We start from the raw sequence: 15,919 nt of genomic DNA on the forward strand, positions 1-15,919 counted from the left end.
ACATTGCACCTCTGCTGGTCTCTGCATGTTCATTCAACCTTCACATTCATTTACCCGACAATCAAATCTTCCTGAAGATCAACTCCTGCTCCAAAGCTGCCTCCAAGGTCAGATAGACACAGCCTCAAGGGCAGGATATGACACTGCAGAATTCTGTGATGGAAAACACTCCCCACCTCATGACACACCAGGCTGGGCCAGCCAAGAGCTGCTTCCTCCAAAATGCCCCGAGGCCATGGGACAAGGCTGTCACACCCTGCCAGGACCAGAATAAAAGCTGGGCCAGAACCTCTCTCCCTCACACACTTCTCCTCCCAACTTCTCCTCCTGCTCCTGCTGAAAACCAGGTGAGACTCAATCCCCTGACCCTCCTGCTCCTGTAGCCCTGGCCCCTCTCTGCCCACACACTCAGCCCCAGCCTCAGCAGCCCTCACGCCTCCCCACAACCCCACAACACCCTCCACACTCCCTCACCCTCCTGCATCACTGCCCCACGCACACCCCACAACCCCTGCCCTGCCTCAACTCCCTCTCTTCCAGGCACCCTCCACACCACACCCATGGCCTGCTACAACCGCTGCAGTCCCTGTGGACCCACCCCGCTGGCCAACAGCTGCAACGAGCCCTGTGCCCTGCAATGCCAGGATTCCCGAGTTGTTATCCAGCCTTCTCCTGTGCTGGTCACCCTGCCAGGACCTATCATGACCTCCTTCCCCCAGAACACTGCCGTCGGATCCACCTCCTCTGCTGCTGTGGGCACTGAGCTCAGTGTGCAGGGACAGCCCATCTCTGGTGGCTTTGGCTATGGCTTTGGCTATGGCCTTGGCTATGGCCGTGGATTTGGCTATGGTCTGGGAGGCCTGGACTGCTATGGCAGAAGGGGCTATGGCTCCATCTGCTAAGATTCCAACCTCAGCACCACCCCTGGCACCAACCACCCACTCCCTGGAACACACCCCACGCAATGAAGATACATTTCTGGGCAAAGGTTGTGAAAGGGGCTCAGCATTTCCAGCTCCTGCTCTCAGGGCACCAAGCAAGGCAGCAGCCAAGGGGCCAGCCCAGGCTGCCACCAAACATGGCCCATCTGCCTCCTGCTTTTCTCCTGCTCCCTGCTCTGCATCGCATCTTCAGCTCTGTCCAGTCCCCTCTGGACAAACCCCTTCTCCCAAGCCAGTGACCATCGGGCACCTCTGGTGTGCTCCTTCCACTGTGGGGCAGGAAGGCCTTGGTGCTCTGGCCAAACCACCTGCAAGCAAAGCAGCCTGGCTGATGGTCACCCTCCTTGCACCCCCTTTTTGCCCTTCTCTTTCCCAAAGGATGCTCACGACCTTCCACTGTTCTTTTAGCTCAATAAAGGTCTCTTGCATTACAGCCTCAGATGTCTCCTTTCCTTCACCGACACACACTGGCACACTTCGCCTTTCTGGTGCATTCCAGACTTCACTTGCTTAATCCCAGGCCTGGATTCACTAATGCAGGTCTATCCCTGTCTTTAATAGAAGCCATATATGAGTCTTATTTTCACTTTACTGGACACCAGTTGCTCCAGACCCTCATCATCTTCTGGGGTCATCTACAGCTCTGCTTCAGCAGGCACGTATCTTTCATATCCTCGGGTGCCCAGAGTTGAACACATATCTGCAGTCTCTGAAGAGCTGAGCAGAGGGTCAGAATCTCCCCCCACCTGCTGCCCATGCTGTGGTGATGAGCCCAGGACATGGAGGGGTTTTGGTCTGTGAGTGCACACTACCAGGACATGTCAGATTCTTCATCCACCAACACCCCAAGTCCTCCTTGGGCATGCTCTCAATCAACTCATTATTGATCTATTATCCATTACTGACATTACTACGTGTCTGAGGGGACAACAATGCCCAGCTCATTATTTAGGGTATTGAACAGAATTGGCCCCAATATCCAACTCCTGGGCTGCAATACTGGGGATTCACCTCCATTTGCACCTTGGGCCACTGATCAGACACCTCTGGCCTTAGCCCCTCATCCCCTCTCAGGCCCCTCACTGCACTCTCAGACAACCTGGAACTGCTCAGATGCTCTGATAGTGCAGAATTGAAAGGAGTCTTGAAGGCTTCACAAAAGGGTTGTGTCCAACAGCAGCACCATCTCTCTCCTCATGCCCAGGCTGTCACTGGCAGAGAGCAAACACAGAGCTCAGCCAAGCACCATTTTCTCAAGGGAAATACTCCAAGAGAACTGGCCTCAGCTCTGGGCTCTTGCCACATGTCAAAGCCCCAGAGGCCTGGCTCATCCCTCCCCTGTTGCTGCTCCCATTTTCATGAAGGGCAAATTCTTCCTAAAAGTTTGATGGGGTTCCAACACTGGTGAATGACGGAAGAGCAACTGATATCATCTACATGGACTTGTGCAGAACATTTCTTCCAGTGGCAGACAACATCCTTATTTCTGACGTGGAGGGATGTGGAGTTGACAGCTGGAACATCAGCTGTGGGGTGGAAAATGGACAGGATGGTCGCACTTACATAATTGTGGTCAATAGCTCCATGTCTGTGAGGAGAACAGGGATGAGTGGTGACCCTCAGAGGCTCATATCGGGAACATTATCACTTCCCATTTTGTCAGGCATGGGAAATTGAGTGCCTCCTCAGCAAGGATGGGAATGACATCAAGGTGAGCAGTGTGCCTAATTGTCTGGAAGGGAGGGATGGCATCCCGAGAGCTCTTGACAGGCTGGGGTGGTGTGGTTGTCATGAAGGTGAACAGGACAAAGTGCAGCATCCTAAATCTGAATTGGAGCAATCTCAGTAATGGATATTGGATGGTTAATGAGTCAATTCAGAGCATCCTCGAGGAGAAGGACTTGGGGAGTTGGTGGATGAAGAATTGGACATGCCCTGCCCATGTGAACATGCCAAACATAAGCTGTCCATGCCATGGCCTCATTGCCACAGTGTGGGCAGCAGGTGAGTAGGGAATTCTGACCCTCTGGTCTGCTCTGGTGAGACTGGAGTTCTGTGCTCAGCTCTGGGGCCTCAAGGGTAAGAACCTGCTTGCATGGATCTGTATAAGGGCTAAAGAGATAGTGAGGGACTGGAGCAACTGCTGTGTAGCCAATGTAAAAACATTGGGATGGGCTGGTGTCGGAGGCAGTGATAGATCTGCCTTAGTGTATCCAGGTGTAGGGTCACGCAAGAGAAGGGTTTGTGGTATGTACCGAAAGAGCAAACTGTGCCAGTGTGTGCCCATGAAGGAAAAGGAGACATAAAAACACTGCAATGCAAGAGAATTTTATTGAGGCAAAAGAAAAACAAGAAGTCATGAGCAGAAGAGGAAGGAAGCTGGTTTGAGGTGCAAATAGGGCGACCATCAGCTGAACTCTGCTTGCTGGTGCTTTGGTCAGAGCATCAAGGCCTTCCTGCTCCACAGTAGAAGCAACCTGATGGTGAAGGTTACCAATGGTGTCCAGCTTGGGAGAAGGGATTTGCAGCAGAGGGAACTGGACAGAGCCGAAAGAGAGTGAGAGAAGAGCAGGAATGGAGATCGGCCATCTTTGCAGGCAGCTGGGCTTGGCTCCTTGGCTGCTGCCCTTGGTAACCTGAGAGCAGGAGTTGGGAAGTGCTGAGCCAATTGAAAGCTTTGGCCCAGAGAGGCATCTGCAACACCTGGGTTGTGTTGCAGGGAGTGAGTGGTTGGTGTCAGGAGTGGTATTGAAAGGTTTTAGCAGTTGTAGCTATAGCCCCTTCTGCCATAGCAGCCCAGGCCTCCCAGGCCATAGCCATAGCCCAGCCCATAGCCAAATCCACGGCCATAGCCCAGCCCATAGCCAAACCCATGGCCATAGCCCAGCCCATAGCCAAATCCACGGCCATAGCCCAGCCCATAGCCAAACCCATGGCCATAGCCAAGGCCATGGCCAAAGCCACCAAAGCCAAATCCACCAGAGATGGGCTGTCCCTGGGCATTGAGCTCAGTGCCCAGAGCAGCGGAGGAGGTGGATCCGACGGCGGTGTTCTGGGGGAAGGAGGTCATGATGGGTCCTGGCAGGGTGATCAGCACAGGGGAAGGGTTGATGATGACGTGGGAATCCTGGCATTGCAGGGCACAGGGCTCGTTGCAGCTGTTGGCCAGCGGGGTGGGTCCGCAGGGACTGCAGCGGTCGTAGCAGGCCATGGGTGTGGTGTGGAGGGTGCCTGGAAGAGACAGGGTGAGGCAGGGCAGGGGTGTGGGGGTGTGAGAGGCAGTGATGCAGGAGGGTGCCTGAAGTGTGGAGGGTGTTGTGGGGTTGTGGGGAGGCGTGAGGGCTGCTGAGGCTGGGGCTGGGCGTGCTGGAATGGAGGGGCGAAGGGTGCAGGAGCAGGAGGGTCAGGGGCTTGAAGCTCACCTGGTTGTCAGCAGGAGCAGGAGGAGAAGGCGAGAGGTGAAGTGTGTGAGGGAGAGAGGCTCTGTGCTGGCTTTTATGCTGATCCTGGATGGGTGTGACAGCATTATCCCATGGCCTTGGGGCATTTTGGAGGCAGCAGCTCTTGGCTGGTCCAGCCTGATGAGTCGTGAGGTGGGGAGTATTTTCATTCACAGAATTCCACAGTGTCATTGGTTCTTGAGTCTGTGTCCATCTGACCTTGACGGCAGCTTTGAAATGAGAGTTGTTATTTGGCAGGTTTTGATTGTTGCATGTGTCTGGGAAAGGGCTGAATAAACAATCAGAGCCCTGCAGAGTGGCGATATCATCAGTGATGTCATTTTGTGGCACTTGTGTGGTGTGGTTTGTGGGTGCCTTGTGAAGACTGGGACTCTTTTTTGTGCCGCTGGATGTCCATCAGTCCTTGTGTTTCTCCCAAGAATGATGAGGGAATTGCTGATGTCCTGGGGAGGTCACTCTGCAATTACATGGAAATGTTATCGTGCATAGGAGTGTTCCTACAGATTAAAGAAATGTCATGGCCTTGCGTCTTGAACTGAATCAAGAGAGAACATCTGGAGAAGCAGAGCCTGGTCTGGTTTAACTTGTTCTGGTGTCATGGTCCATTTGGACTTCTCATCTTTACTTGACATTGTACTTTGTGATTTAAAGCATATTCCTTGATCTCATTAAGAAATCCAATTAACAACCCAGCATGATCCTTTTGTTCCCAGGCTGGCCTGTGATGTCCTTGCCTTTAATCTGCATTAATCCCTTAAATTTTCATATCTCATATCCTTTTAATCTTAATAATCTGTTGCTGCTAGCAAAACCCAGTTATTACTAATGGTTGGTCAGCACAGTTGTCTTCCCTTTTATGTCATGGTGTGGGCATTCCTTTGTGGAATTCTGCAGCTCCGTGTCCTTCTTTTGAGGCCATGTCCACCTGACCTTGGCAGCAGATTTTAAGTGACTTAGAGGTTAAGGGCAGGTGTTGATGCTGTGTGTCATGGTGGGCTGGAGACATGTCCAAAGCCTTGGAGACATGGGGTGTCATCAGTGAGGTCACCCCATGGCACTGGTGTGTCCTGGTTTTTGGTGCATTTGTTTGTCATATTTTCTGAAAAATCCTTTTGCTAAGATCTTTCCTCCTGAGAAGCTGGGAAGGTTCAGCTTCTCCATGTTTTGCTACTTTGGAATGTGATTTGGAGAATTGTTTACCCAGCATGTGATGTGTTTTTAATTATTGGCCAATCACAGGTCCAGCTGTGTAAGGACTCTGGTCAGTCAAGATTTTATTATTCATTCCTTTCTAGCTTTCTGAAGACTTCTTTCTGTCTTTCTTTAGTATAGTCTAATACATTATTTTCTTTTAATATAATATATATAATAAAATAATAAATCAGCCTTCTGAAACATGGAGTCAAGATTCTCGTCTCTTCCCTCATCCTGGGGACCCTCAAACTCCGCCACACTCTGTGAAGTGGGGCCTGAGTCATCACAGCTCTGTCAGGATTGTCTGGCTTTGCAGGAGCACTGCTTGTGAGGAAAATCCCTTTCCATTATGTTCGCTGCATCCCCACCATGTTGCCAACATTCAGATCCTGTCTATATTCCCAGCCTTTCCTGCTGGAGATGGGAAATCAATCCCTGCGATTTAGGATGGCCTTCCATGCTCCCCAAAGTCTTGAGTTGGTTCATCCATAGTGCTCGTCTCAGCTATGACCAGCAAGGTCACACTGTGGGGTGTGTTAGACTGTGCCTCACCCATGTAAAGGAAAAATGCTGAAGGATAAGGAGAACAAGACACGTGAGGACCACAGCTCCCGATGCTTAGATTAATCCACCCTTGAAACCCATGTGCCTGAGCTTTGGAAATGTTGAGGGAGTGGACTGTCCTGGTCCCCACCACTGGTATGGATCCCTGGTGGAACAAGGACGTGGACATGGTTGACCGAGAGCACGGCAGGGACACCGTGACACTGACAGGACTTGGGTATCCTAAGAACAAGGACAAGGTGAGAAAGCTGGGAGTTCTTTTAGGCAGGAACACAAAGAGGAGATGTCATCAATACGCCATGGTATGATCGTACAGACAACAACCCAATTACCCGGAGATTTGGCTGAGTATTTTATGAGTCCTTACACACACCATAAACGAGATAATGGTCATGCATTCTTGTAATTAAGATGTTCTGCTAAGGTCAGATTGACACAGCCTCAAGGGAAGAACACAGAATTGCAGAACTGCAGAAAGCAAACACTCCCTACCTAATGACTCATCAGGCTGGGCCAGCCAAGAGCTGGCCTGCGAAATGCCCCTAGGCCATGGGACCAAGCTGTCCCACCCCTCCAGGACCAGCATAAAAGCGAGCCCAGAGCCTGTCAGCCTCACCCACTTCTCCTGACAGCTTCTCCTTCGCCAGTCCGAACAGCCAGGTGAGCCTCAAACCCCGACCCTACTTCTCCTGCACCCCTGGCCCCTCTCTTCCAGCACGCTCTGCCCCAGCCTCAGCTGCCCTCATGCCTCCCATCAGACCCACAACAACGTCCACACTCCCTCACCCTCCCATACCACTGATCACAACCCCCAAACCTCCATGACCCTGCCTCACCCCCTCTCTTCCAGGATCCTCCACACCACACCCATGGCCTGCAACAGCCTCTGCCGTCCCTGCGGACCCACCCCGCTGGCCAACAGCTGCAACGAGCCCTGTGCCCTGCAATGCCAGGATTCCCGTGTCATCATCGACCCTTCCCCTGTGCTGGTCACCCTGCCAGGACCCATCATGACCTCCTTCCCCCAGAACACCGCCGTCGGATCCACCTCCTCTGCTGCTGTGGGCACTGAGCTCAATGTCCAGGGACAGCCCATCTCTGGTGGATTTGGTGGCTTTGGTGGCTTTGGTGGCTTTGGCTATGGCCATGGCTATGGCCGTGGATTTGGCTATGGCTGTGGATACGGTTACGGGCAGGGCTATGGCTACGGGCTGGGCTATGGCTATGGCAGAAGGGGCTATGGCTACAACTTCTAAGAGACCTCAGAACCACGCCTGACACCACCAGCACTGAGCTCTGGCAGCAGCTCCTACAATCAAAGCACCTCAGCTGGTTGTTGTCCTACTTGCACCTCACACCAGATCCCATCTTCTCCTTTCTCCTGTCTCTTCATTCTTGGCCTCAATAAAGTTTTACTGCATCAAAGCCTGGTACGCCTCCTGTTCTTCTGTAATTCCAGTGGTCTCACAGCCTTACCAAGCACATTCCATGCCTCAACAGGCCTTGGGGCTATGTGCAATAACACCTTCCCTCACAAATAGGTCAAAACAACTAATAAAATCATCTGGCAGAGGAAGCACATGAGGGGACACCTTCAAGATCATGACACAAACACATCATCTGATAGACCAAAGCCTTGGACGCATCCATGCTCTCCTGGATTGTCAAGGAAATTGTATTCTATCTGCCATCTGTATGGCAGTTGTCTTCTGTTAAACAGGCAGTTTTCCTTATCTCTTCCACAGCCGCTCCTCCCCCGGGAGAGTCATCTGCTGATAACAGGCTATTGAATGTCACTGCATGACTGATAAGAACTACAGCATCCCATGGGAGATGCTCTGCCCAGAGGGAGGAGCCAATCATTCTACCCAGATATCATCTTGAGGTTCTGGAACACCAGCATGGCTTTTCTCCGCTAGATTTTCCCAGAGGAACAGCTCCTCTCTTCCTCTGGATCTTCAGAGGAAGGCTACACCTTTCTACAGGATCCCTGCTCCAACACAACCACACCTGACACTCCAGGAGGGCTGCAGCCACAATTCCAATTGGACCGCTCCCAACAGCCTGACCCACAGGCTGTTAGGTTGTGTTCTGACTCTGACAGTGTTGTTTTAATTTACTGAATTGTTTATTTTATCTCTTTGTATTCTTCCCTAGTAAAGAACTGGTATTCCTGCTCCCATATTTTCACATAAGAGCATATTAATTAAAAATTTATCGCAATTTGGAGGGAGGGAGCTTAAATTTTCCATTTCAGGGGAGGCTCCTGCCTTCCTGAGCAAACACCTGTCTTTCAAAACCAAGACACATGCTCTCCTGGGTACAGCTCTGGTCAAGTCACTCTGTGTCACCACACACTTGCCAAACTCTCTTCCCCAACAAGACTCTTGAACCCCTCCATTAAAAAGAGTCCCAAAATCCACCACTTATGCAGGAAATCTTGAGTGCTAGTGCTTCAACTTCCCTGCTCAAGCCAGACCAACATGAGCAGCATTCCCAGCACCATGGACAGCTCAGTACTGGATCTACCAGGACCAACAGTCCAACACCTTTTCCACTCTGTGACCACCCTCAAAATGAGGAATTCTTGCCTTCTTTAGCAATTTGCATTTCATCTGTTTTCCCTTTGTCCTTGTCCTCCTGTCCAGCACGTGAGTACTGCTGAGAACAGCCAGGCTCCCTCCACTTCATTCTCTGCCATCAGGGAATTCTGCACACTGATGACACCCCGCTGTCCACCCTCATCCCCTGGGAGTCCCAGATCTCCCATTTCCTCATCCTGGAAAGTTCCACCAAGCCCTGCGGAATCTTGATGGTTCTGAACTGGTCACTATTCACTAACACACTAAGTTGACTTCATTTTCACACTGGGGTGACTCGAATTGCACACAACACATCACAGAGGACCTCACCAGTGCTCAGAAGACACCCAGAGTCTCCCCATCACATCATCTCCCTGCCTCATCACAGCAATTCACCCCAGTCCTGCTCTGGAGACAGGGGTTACCTTTACCCACAACGATACAGGGACACTTCCTGCCCCATTCCTTCTATACCAGAACACCTCTGAAAGGTGTTTTCAGTGTCAAAAAATTGTTCCAAGTGACACCAAATATTTCTTCCAACCTGGCATGACTCCTCACATGAAAAAAGGCACTTGGCAGATGCCCTTGCTGAAGTCCAGCAGATGTCCAGAACCCAGCAAGTTTTCAGTGTTGGCCGAGGGGTCAGCACTGTGGGACTTGCTGCCATCTGGACTTGGGACATGGACCACAAGCTACTGACTCCAGCCCTTCCTACCTTTCTTAGTCCACTGCCCTGGGCGCAGACACCACCTGGAAATGTCTGGGTTGTTGAGGATCATGCAATGCTTGTCTCCAGAAACCCTGGTCAACTCCCTAATTCTCCTTCTGACAATCACAACTGTCCTCAGTCCTTGGCACTCAGCCCAAGAGAACACTCAAAATATCAAAACCTCTGAGGCCAGACTATCACCCAAGCACTCACTGAGCACGTGCAAATTGAAAGGTGAGGTCTGAGTTCAGCCTTTCACAATTGGGATAAATGTGTGGAGGGATGGAAGGCAGTGGAAGGTGCAACACCTCCTCCTTGGCACAGCTGCAAAGCCCTCACCAGCCTACAAGAACAATGAAAAAATGTGAGTAATTTAATTTAAATAAGAAGGCACCCACAAACCACAGCACACGAGGGCCGTGGGGTGACCACAGTGATGACACCCCACCAATCCAAAGCTTGGGTCATATCTTCAGCCCTCCCTGACATGAACCACCAACAGAAAAATTTGGCCTCTTTTTACTCACAATTAAAAGATACTGCCACGGATGGACAGGGCCTCAGGAGCTGGATATGGAATTGCACAATTCCACAAAGACATGCACCCACCTCATCAGGGAAGGACAGAGGAGTTCACTGATTGTCCATTAGTAATTGTTGGTTGTTTGCTTACAGGAACACAATGTGAACAATGACAGGTTATGAGTTAGGAAACTTGTGGCCTGAATGTGGAATAAGATAATTGATGTCAGAGACAGCCTGGGAAAAAAGGGATCTAGCCCAGTTTGTTGTTGCATTATTGGATTTCTTAATGAGGTCAAGGAATACAGTTTAGATGGCAGAGGATATTGTCATGTGAATTGGTGAAATCCAAATGGACCATAACACTGGAACATGTGCAGCCTGAACAGCCTCTCATTTTAAATGTCCTCCCTCTTGATCCCATGCAAGACAAAAGGCCATGAGTTCTCTTTCATCTATCACGAAAGGCTTGCAGGCATTGGGATCTTGCCAAGGTTCTGCAGAGTGACCGCCCCAGGACATCAGCAGCTCCCTCAGCATTCCTGGGTGACACACAATGACTGATGGACATGCAGTGTCATAGAGCAGAGTCCCAACCTTCACAAGGCACCCACAAAACACAGCACACGAGTGCCACAAAATGACATCACCAATGACATCGCAGATCTGCAGGGCTTTGGTTGTTCATTGGCCCCTCCCTGACACACGTGGAACAATCAAACCTGCCCAAATAGCAAATTATTAAAGCTGCCACCAAGGTCAGATGGACACGGCATCAAGATCAGGACATGGAATTGCAGAATGGTATGAAGGAAAACATTCTACAACTCATGACTCACCTGGCTGGGCCAGGCAAGAGCTGTTGTCTGCAAAATGCCCCTAGGCCATGGGACAGAGCTGTCCCACCCCTCCATGACTGGCATAAAAGCCGACCCAGAGCCTCTCTCCCTCACACACTTCTGCTGACAACTTCTCAAACTACAGACAACCAGGTGAGTCTCAATCCCCTGACCCTCCTGCTCTGTACCCCCGGCCCCTCTCTTCCAGCATGTTTAGCCCCATTCTCAGAAGCCCTCACAACTCCTCACAGACCCACAAGAACCTCCACACTCCCTCACCACTCCGAAGCTTTGCCCTTTGTCATGCCACACCCCCCTCTCTTCCAGGCACCCTCCACCTCACACCCATGGCCTGCTACGACCGCTGCAGTCCCTGCGGACCCACCCCGCTGGCCAACAGCTGCAACGAGCCCTGTGCCCTGCAATGCCAGGATTCCCGTGTCATCATCGACCCTTCCCCTGTGCTGGTCACCCTGCCAGGACCCATCATGACCTCCTTCCCCCAGAACACCGCCGTCGGATCCACCTCCTCTGCTGCTGTGGGCACTGAGCTCAGTGTGCAGGGACAGCCCATCTCTGGTGGATTTGGTGGCTTTGGTGGATTTGGTGGCTTTGGCTATGGCCATGGCTATGGCCATGGATTTGGCTATGGCTGTGGATTCGGCTACAGGCAGGGCTATGGCTACGGGCTGGGCTATGGCTATGGCAGAAGGGGCTATGGCTACAACTTCTAAGAGACCTCGGCACCACGCCTGACACCACCAGCACTGAGCTCTGGCAGCAGCTCCTACAATCAAAGCACCTCAGCTGGTTGTTGTCCTACTTGCACCTCACACCAGATCCCATCTTCTCCTTTCTCCTGTCTCTTCATTCTTGGCCTCAATAAAGTTTTACTGCATCAAAGCCTGGTACGCCTCCTGTTCTTCTGTAATTCCAGTGGTCTCACAGCCTTACCAAGCACATTCCATGCCTCAACAGGCCTTGGGGCTATGTGCAATAACACCTTCCCTCACAAATAGGTCAAAACAACAAATAAAATCATCTGGCAGAGGAAGCACATGAGGGGACACCTTCAAGATCGTGACACAAACACATCATCTGATAGACCAAAGTCTTAGCTGCATCCATGATCTCCTGGATTGTCAAGGAAATTGTATTCTATCTGCCATCTGTAGGGCAGTTGTCTTCTGTTAAGAGGGCAGTTTTCCTTATCTCTTCCACAGCCGCTCCTCCCTCGGGAGAGGCATCTTCTGATAACAGGCTATTGTATTTCACTGCATGATTGATGAGATCTACAGCATCCCACTGGGAGATGCTCTGCCAAAGGGAGAAGCCAATCATACTACCCAGATATCATCTTGAGATTCTGGAACACCAGCACGGCTTTTCTCCACTAGATTTTCTCAGAGGAACAGCTCCTCTCTCTCTCTGGATCTTCAGAGGAAGGCTACACCTTTCTACAGGATCCCTGCTCCAACACAACCACACCTGACACTCCAGGAGGGCTGCAGCCACAATTCCAATTGGACCGCTCCCAACAGCCTGACCCACAGGCTATTAGGTTGTGTTCTGACTCTGACAGTGTTGTTTTAGTTTTCTGAATTGTTTATTTTATCTCTTTGTATTCTTCCCTAGTAAAGAACTGGTATTCCTGCTCCCATATATTCATATAAGAGCCACTTAATTAAAAATCTATCGCAATTCGGAGGGAGGGGGGTTCCATTTTCCAATTCAGGGGAGACTCCTGCCTTCCTGAGCAAACACCTGTCTTTCAAAACCAAGACACATGCTCTCCTGGGTACAGCTCTGGTCAAGTCACTCGGTGTCACCACACACTTGCCAAACTCTCTTCCCCAACAAGACTCTGGAACCCCTCCATTAATAAGAGTCACAAAATCCACCACTTATGCAGGAAATCTGGAGTGCAAGCGCTTTAACTTCCCTGCTCAAGCCAGACCAACATGAGCAGCATTCCCAGCACCATGGACAGCTCAGTACTGGATCTACCAGGACCAACAGTCCAACACCTTTTCCACTCTGTGACCACCCTCAAAATGAGGAATTCTTGCTTCTTTAAAAATTTTCATTTCATCTGCTTTCCCTTTGTCCTTGTCCTCTTGCCCTGCATGTGGGCAGTGCTGAGAACAGCCAGGCTCCCTCAACTTCATTCTCTGCCATCAGGGAATTCTGCACACTGATGACACCCCCCTGTCCACCCTCATCCCCTGGGAGTCCCAGCTCTCTCCCTTTCTCATCCTGGACTGATCCACCAAGCCCTGTGGAATCTTGGTGGTTCTGAACTGGTCACTATTAAATAACTCACTAGGTTGACTTCATTTTCACAATGAGGAGACTCAAATTGCACACAACACCTCACAGGGGTCCTCACCAGTGCTCAGAAGACACCAAGAGTCTCCTCATCACATCATCTCCCTGCCTTGTCACAACAATTCTCCCCAGTCCTAATCTGGAGACAGGGGTTACCTTTTCCCAGAATGATACAGGGACACCTCCTACCACATTCCGTCTAAATATGAACCACTCTGAAAGGCGTTTTCAGAGACACAAACAATTGTTTCAAGTGACACCAATCTGGCATGACTCCTCACATGAAAAAAGGCACTTGGCGGCTGCACTTGCTGAAGTCCAACAGATGGTCAGAACCCAGCAAGTTTTCAGTGCTGGCCCAGGGGTCAGCACTGGGGGACTGGGTGCCATCTGGACTTTGGGACATGGACCACAAGACACTGGCCCTAGCCATTCATCCATTTCTTAGTCCACTGCCCTGGGCGCTGACACAACCTGGACATGTCTGGGTTGTTGAGGATCATGCAATGCTTGTCTCCAGCAACCCTGGTCAACCTCCAAATCCTCCTTCTGACAATCACAACTGGCCTCAGCCCTTGGCACTCAGCCCAAGAGAAGACTCAAAATATCAAAACCTCTGAGGCCAGACTATCACCCAAGCACTCACTGAGGACGTGCAAATTGAAAGGTGAGGTCTGAGTTCAGCCTTTCAACACTGGGATAAATGTGTGGAGGGATGGAAGGCAGTGGAAGGTGCAACACCTCCTCCTTGGCACAGCTGCAAAGCCCACACCAGCCAATCAGAACTGTGAAAAATTGTGAGTAATTTAATTTAAATAAGAAGGCACCGACAAACCACAGCACACGAGGGCCGTGGGGCGACCACAGTGATGACACCCCACCTCTCCAAAGCTTGGGTCATATCTTCAGCCCTCCCTGACATGAACCACCAACAGAAAAATTTGGCCTCTTATTACTCACAATTAAAAGATACTGCCACGGATGGACAGGGCCTCAGGAGCTGGATATGGAATTGCACAAGTTCACAAAGACACGCACCCACCTCATCAGGGAAGGACAGAGGAGTTCACTGATGGTCCATTAGTAATTGTTGGTTGTTTGCTTACAGGAACACAATGTGAACAATGACAGGTTATGAGTTAGGAAACTTGTGGCCTGAATGTGGAATAAGATAATTGATGTCCGAGACAGCCTGGGAAAAAAGGGATCTAGCCCAGTTTGTTGTTGCATTATTGGATTTCTATATGAGGTCAAGGAATACAGTTTAGATGGCAGAGGATATTGTCATGTGAATTGGTGAAATCCAAATGGACCATAACACTGGAACATGTTCAGCCTGAACAGCCTCTCATTTTAAATGTCCTCCCTCTTGATCCCATGCAAGACAAAAGGCCATGAGTTCTCTTTCATCTATCACGAAAGGCTAGCAGTCATTGGGATCTAGCCAAGCTACTGCAGAGTGACCGCCCCAGGACATCAGCAGCTCCCTCAGCATTCCTGGGTGACACACAATGACTGATGGACATGCAGTGTCATGGAACAGAGTCCCAGCCTTCACAAGACACCCACAAAACACAGTACACAAGCACTACAAAATGACATGACTAATGATTTCCCAGATCTTCAGGGCTTTGATTATTCATTGACCCCTCCCTGACACTCATGGAACAATCAAACCTGCCGAAATACCAAATTAATAAAGCTGCTGCCAAGGTCAGATGGACACGGCATCAAGATCAGGACATGGAATTACAGAATGGTATGAAGGAAAACATTCTGCACCTCATGACTCACCAGGCTGGGCCTAGCAAGAGCTGCTGCCTGTAAAATGCCCCTAGGCCATGGGACAAGTCTGTCACAACCCCCAGGACCAGCATAAAAGCTGACACAGAGCCTCTCTCCCTCACACACTTCTGCAGACAACTTCTGCTCCTGCTAACAACCAGGTGAGTCTCAAGCCCCTGACCCTCCAGCTCTTGCATCCCTGGCCCCTCTCTTCCAGCATCCTCAGCTCCAGCCTCAGCAGGCCTCACACCGCCCCAAAGCTTCCCAACAACCTCCACACTCCGTCAGCCTTCCGGAGCTTTGCTCCCTGTGCCCTCATGCCTCTGCCATGCCACACGCCCCTCTTTTCCAGGCACCCTCCACACCACACCCATGGCCTGCAACAGCCTCTGCCGTCCCTGCGGACCCACCCCGCTGGCCAACAGCTGCAACGAGCCCTGTGCCCTGCAATGCCAGGATTCCCGTGTCATCATCGACCCTTCCCCTGTGCTGGTCACCCTGCCAGGACCCATCATGACCTCCTTCCCCCAGAACACCGCTGTCGGATCCACCTCCTCTGCTGCTGTGGGCACTGAGCTCAGCGTGCAGGGACAGCCCATCTTTGGTGGCTTTGGCTATGGCTTTGGCTATGGCCGTGGATTTGGCTATGGCTGTGGATTTGGCTATGGGCTGGGAGGCCTGGGCTGCTATGGCAGAAGGGGCTATGGCTACATCTGCTGATGGCTCTCAGCACCACTCCTGACATCAACCAAGTGCTCTGGGCTCTGGCAGCAGCTTCTGCAAGCAAAGCACCTTGGCTGATTTTTGCCCTACTTGCATTTCACAGTGGATTCCTTTTAGTTCTTTCTCCTCTCTTTGGTTTTTTCCCTCAATAAAGTTTACCTGCATCAAAATCTGAGATGCTTCCTCATCTTTTTTTGCATTCTAATGGCTTCATACACTCACATAGTAAAATGCCAGATAGGCCATTGGTGTGGAAGGAACAGCAGCA

At 50.9% G+C, this 15,919-nt stretch overlaps 6 protein-coding genes and 1 pseudogene across 6 annotated transcripts in view; 4 read left to right on the forward strand and 3 right to left on the reverse strand.

Annotated features, from left to right (window-relative positions):
• LOC103814967 (feather beta keratin-like) overlaps positions 1-15,919 on the reverse strand; it is a 63,035-nt gene that overhangs the window by 44,187 nt on the left and 2,929 nt on the right. The window lies entirely within an intron of this gene.
• Positions 1-15,919, forward strand: part of LOC103825183 (feather beta keratin-like) — a 39,108-nt pseudogene that overhangs the window by 7,275 nt on the left and 15,914 nt on the right.
• Positions 1-15,919, reverse strand: part of LOC103816651 (feather beta keratin-like) — a 47,533-nt gene that overhangs the window by 3,245 nt on the left and 28,369 nt on the right. The window lies entirely within an intron of this gene.
• On the forward strand, positions 288-1,374 carry LOC127059199 (feather keratin B-4-like). The gene is made up of 2 exons (XM_050970611.1): positions 288-347; positions 541-1,374. Exon 2 carries the CDS (start codon positions 561-563, stop codon positions 900-902), a length of 342 nt encoding a protein of 113 aa, XP_050826568.1. The 5' UTR covers positions 288-347; positions 541-560; the 3' UTR covers positions 903-1,374.
• On the reverse strand, positions 3,270-4,411 carry LOC115483842 (feather beta keratin-like). Its single transcript, XM_030241827.2, has 2 exons — positions 4,364-4,411; positions 3,270-4,172 (listed from the first exon to the last, which is right to left on the reverse strand). Exon 2 carries the CDS (start codon positions 4,150-4,152, stop codon positions 3,700-3,702), a length of 453 nt encoding a protein of 150 aa, XP_030097687.2. The 5' UTR covers positions 4,153-4,172; positions 4,364-4,411; the 3' UTR covers positions 3,270-3,699.
• Positions 6,781-7,579, forward strand: LOC108962245 (feather beta keratin-like). The gene is made up of 2 exons (XM_018915371.3): positions 6,781-6,820; positions 7,011-7,579. Exon 2 carries the CDS (start codon positions 7,030-7,032, stop codon positions 7,414-7,416), a length of 387 nt encoding a protein of 128 aa, XP_018770916.3. The 5' UTR covers positions 6,781-6,820; positions 7,011-7,029; the 3' UTR covers positions 7,417-7,579.
• LOC103815692 (feather beta keratin-like) lies at positions 10,917-11,712 on the forward strand. The gene is made up of 2 exons (XM_009089896.4): positions 10,917-10,968; positions 11,143-11,712. The coding sequence occupies exon 2, from the start codon at positions 11,163-11,165 to the stop codon at positions 11,547-11,549; it is 387 nt and encodes a 128-aa protein (XP_009088144.2). The 5' UTR covers positions 10,917-10,968; positions 11,143-11,162; the 3' UTR covers positions 11,550-11,712.

The sequence above is a fragment of the Serinus canaria genome, chromosome 2 (genome assembly GCF_022539315.1).
Source record: "Serinus canaria isolate serCan28SL12 chromosome 2, serCan2020, whole genome shotgun sequence".
Lineage (NCBI taxonomy): Eukaryota > Metazoa > Chordata > Aves > Passeriformes > Fringillidae > Serinus > Serinus canaria.

Excerpts from the sequence above, each read along its gene's own strand:
- LOC127059199 (XM_050970611.1), top strand. The coding sequence starts at position 561 with ATGGCCTGCTACAACCGCTGCAGTCCCTGTGGACCCACCCCGCTGGCC.
- LOC115483842 (XM_030241827.2), bottom strand. The coding sequence starts at position 4,152 with ATGGCCTGCTACGACCGCTGCAGTCCCTGCGGACCCACCCCGCTGGCC.
- LOC108962245 (XM_018915371.3), top strand. The coding sequence starts at position 7,030 with ATGGCCTGCAACAGCCTCTGCCGTCCCTGCGGACCCACCCCGCTGGCC.
- LOC103815692 (XM_009089896.4), top strand. The coding sequence starts at position 11,163 with ATGGCCTGCTACGACCGCTGCAGTCCCTGCGGACCCACCCCGCTGGCC.